Below are 1,566 nucleotides of genomic sequence, written 5' to 3'. Positions count from 1 at the left end.
CAGGGTATGCGGTGGTCTGCAGAGTAGAAGGAGATTATCAGGTCAGAGAGTCAGGAAGGATTGAGGGAAAGCAGTCGGCCCAGAGAGCTGAAGTGATAGCCTTAGCTCGAGCTTTGAGACTAGCCAAGAACAGGAGAGTGAACATCTACACCGATTCGGCATATGCGTTTGGAGCAGCGCATGTGGAGCTGCCTCAGTGGAAAAGAGCAGGATTCAGAACAGCAACCAATGCACCTATTTCCCACAAACATGAAATGGAGGAACTGGAAAAGGCCTTGGCTGACCCAGAGGAGGTGAGCATTATAAAATGCAAAGCTCACTCCCAAGAACCAGTATGGTGGAAAAAGGAAACCAGAGAGCAGACGAAGCCGCAAAGGAGGCCGCAGGCTACAAAGGACAGAGACAAATGATACAGGTAACATCAGAAGAAGAGATACCTGTTGACCTGATTGAGGAAGTTAAACGGGCCCAGGAGGAGGCATCCCCAGAGGAAAAGGGGGTGTGGAAAAACAAAGGAGCCTGGCAGGATGGACATTTGTGGAGGGGGCCAGACGGGCGCCCCGTGCTGACAGCCAAAATGGCAGAACAGAAGGTGGATGAAGCCCACGGACTTGCCCACGTGGGGAGAGCCCAGATGGAAAGAAATTTGTGTCATTGGTGGCATCCTGAGCTGCGAGGAATGATAAGGGAGAAGGCCAGGATGTGCTTAATCTGTGGGGCACACAATCCTAAGCCAGCAGTAAAACCGGAAGTGGGTAAGTTTCGGCCCCCTGAGAGGCCGGGAGAGGAGATTGTTATTGATTTCACTGATATGATTGATTCCGGGCCGGGCGGTGTAAGATATTTGCTAGTGTGTGTTGACGCTTTGACCGGCTGGCCAGAGGCCTGGGCTACAAAAAGGAGGATGCTAAGACTGTCATTAAGTGTTTAATCAATCATTACATTCCCCGTCATGGGTTCCCGAAAAGAATTAGATCAGATAATGGAACCCATTTAAAAATCAAGATTTGGAAAAAGTAGAAAAAATGTTGGGCGTCCAGCATAAATTTGGAACGGTCTATCATCCTCAGTCTCAGGGGAAAGTAGAAAGAATGAACCTAAATTTGAAAAACAAATTGGCAAAAATCTGCCCGCAAACAGGGCTAAATTGGGTCGCAGCCCTGCCGGTTGCGTTGATGACCATAAGATGTTCTGTTAATCAATCCACAGGTTTTACACCATACGAGCTGCAAACCGGGAGACAGTTTCCGGCACCTTGGACGGTGGGCTCGGGTGAACGGGACAAAAAGGGGAACCGGTCCCACGCAGACTACTGGAACGAGCTAAAGGCGCTAGTGTCCAGTTTCACGAAACAGGCGGCTTGTAAAGGGCCCACAGGAGAAGGAGAGGTCCCGGACGCGAAAACAGTGTGGCTGAGAGTCATCAAACGAAAGTGGAAGGAGCCCCGCTGGACTGGTCCATATGAGGTATCGGCTCGGACGGCGACAGCGGTCCAACTGAAGGGGAAAGGCGACACCTGGTATCACTGGACGCAGTGGCAGCTGCGCACGATGGCATTGGTGGAAG

At 51.0% G+C, this 1,566-nt stretch overlaps 1 protein-coding gene across 1 annotated transcript; it reads left to right on the top strand.

Annotated features, from left to right (window-relative positions):
* Positions 1-332: 332 nt before the first annotated feature.
* Positions 333-1,559, top strand: LOC113017673 (uncharacterized; the record flags this gene model as incomplete). The annotated part of the gene is made up of 2 exons (XM_026160801.1): positions 333-755; positions 1,210-1,559. Coding segments are annotated over exons 1-2 (771 nt in total), but the record flags the coding sequence as incomplete, so codon positions are not given.
* Positions 1,560-1,566: the final 7 nt, after the last annotated feature.

This window comes from Astatotilapia calliptera, unplaced genomic scaffold, assembly GCF_900246225.1.
Source record: "Astatotilapia calliptera unplaced genomic scaffold, fAstCal1.2 U_scaffold_18, whole genome shotgun sequence".
Classification (NCBI taxonomy): Eukaryota; Metazoa; Chordata; class Actinopteri; order Cichliformes; family Cichlidae; genus Astatotilapia; species Astatotilapia calliptera.
Note: the sequence above shows the minus strand (reverse complement) of the source record. Positions and strands in the feature narration are given on the sequence as shown.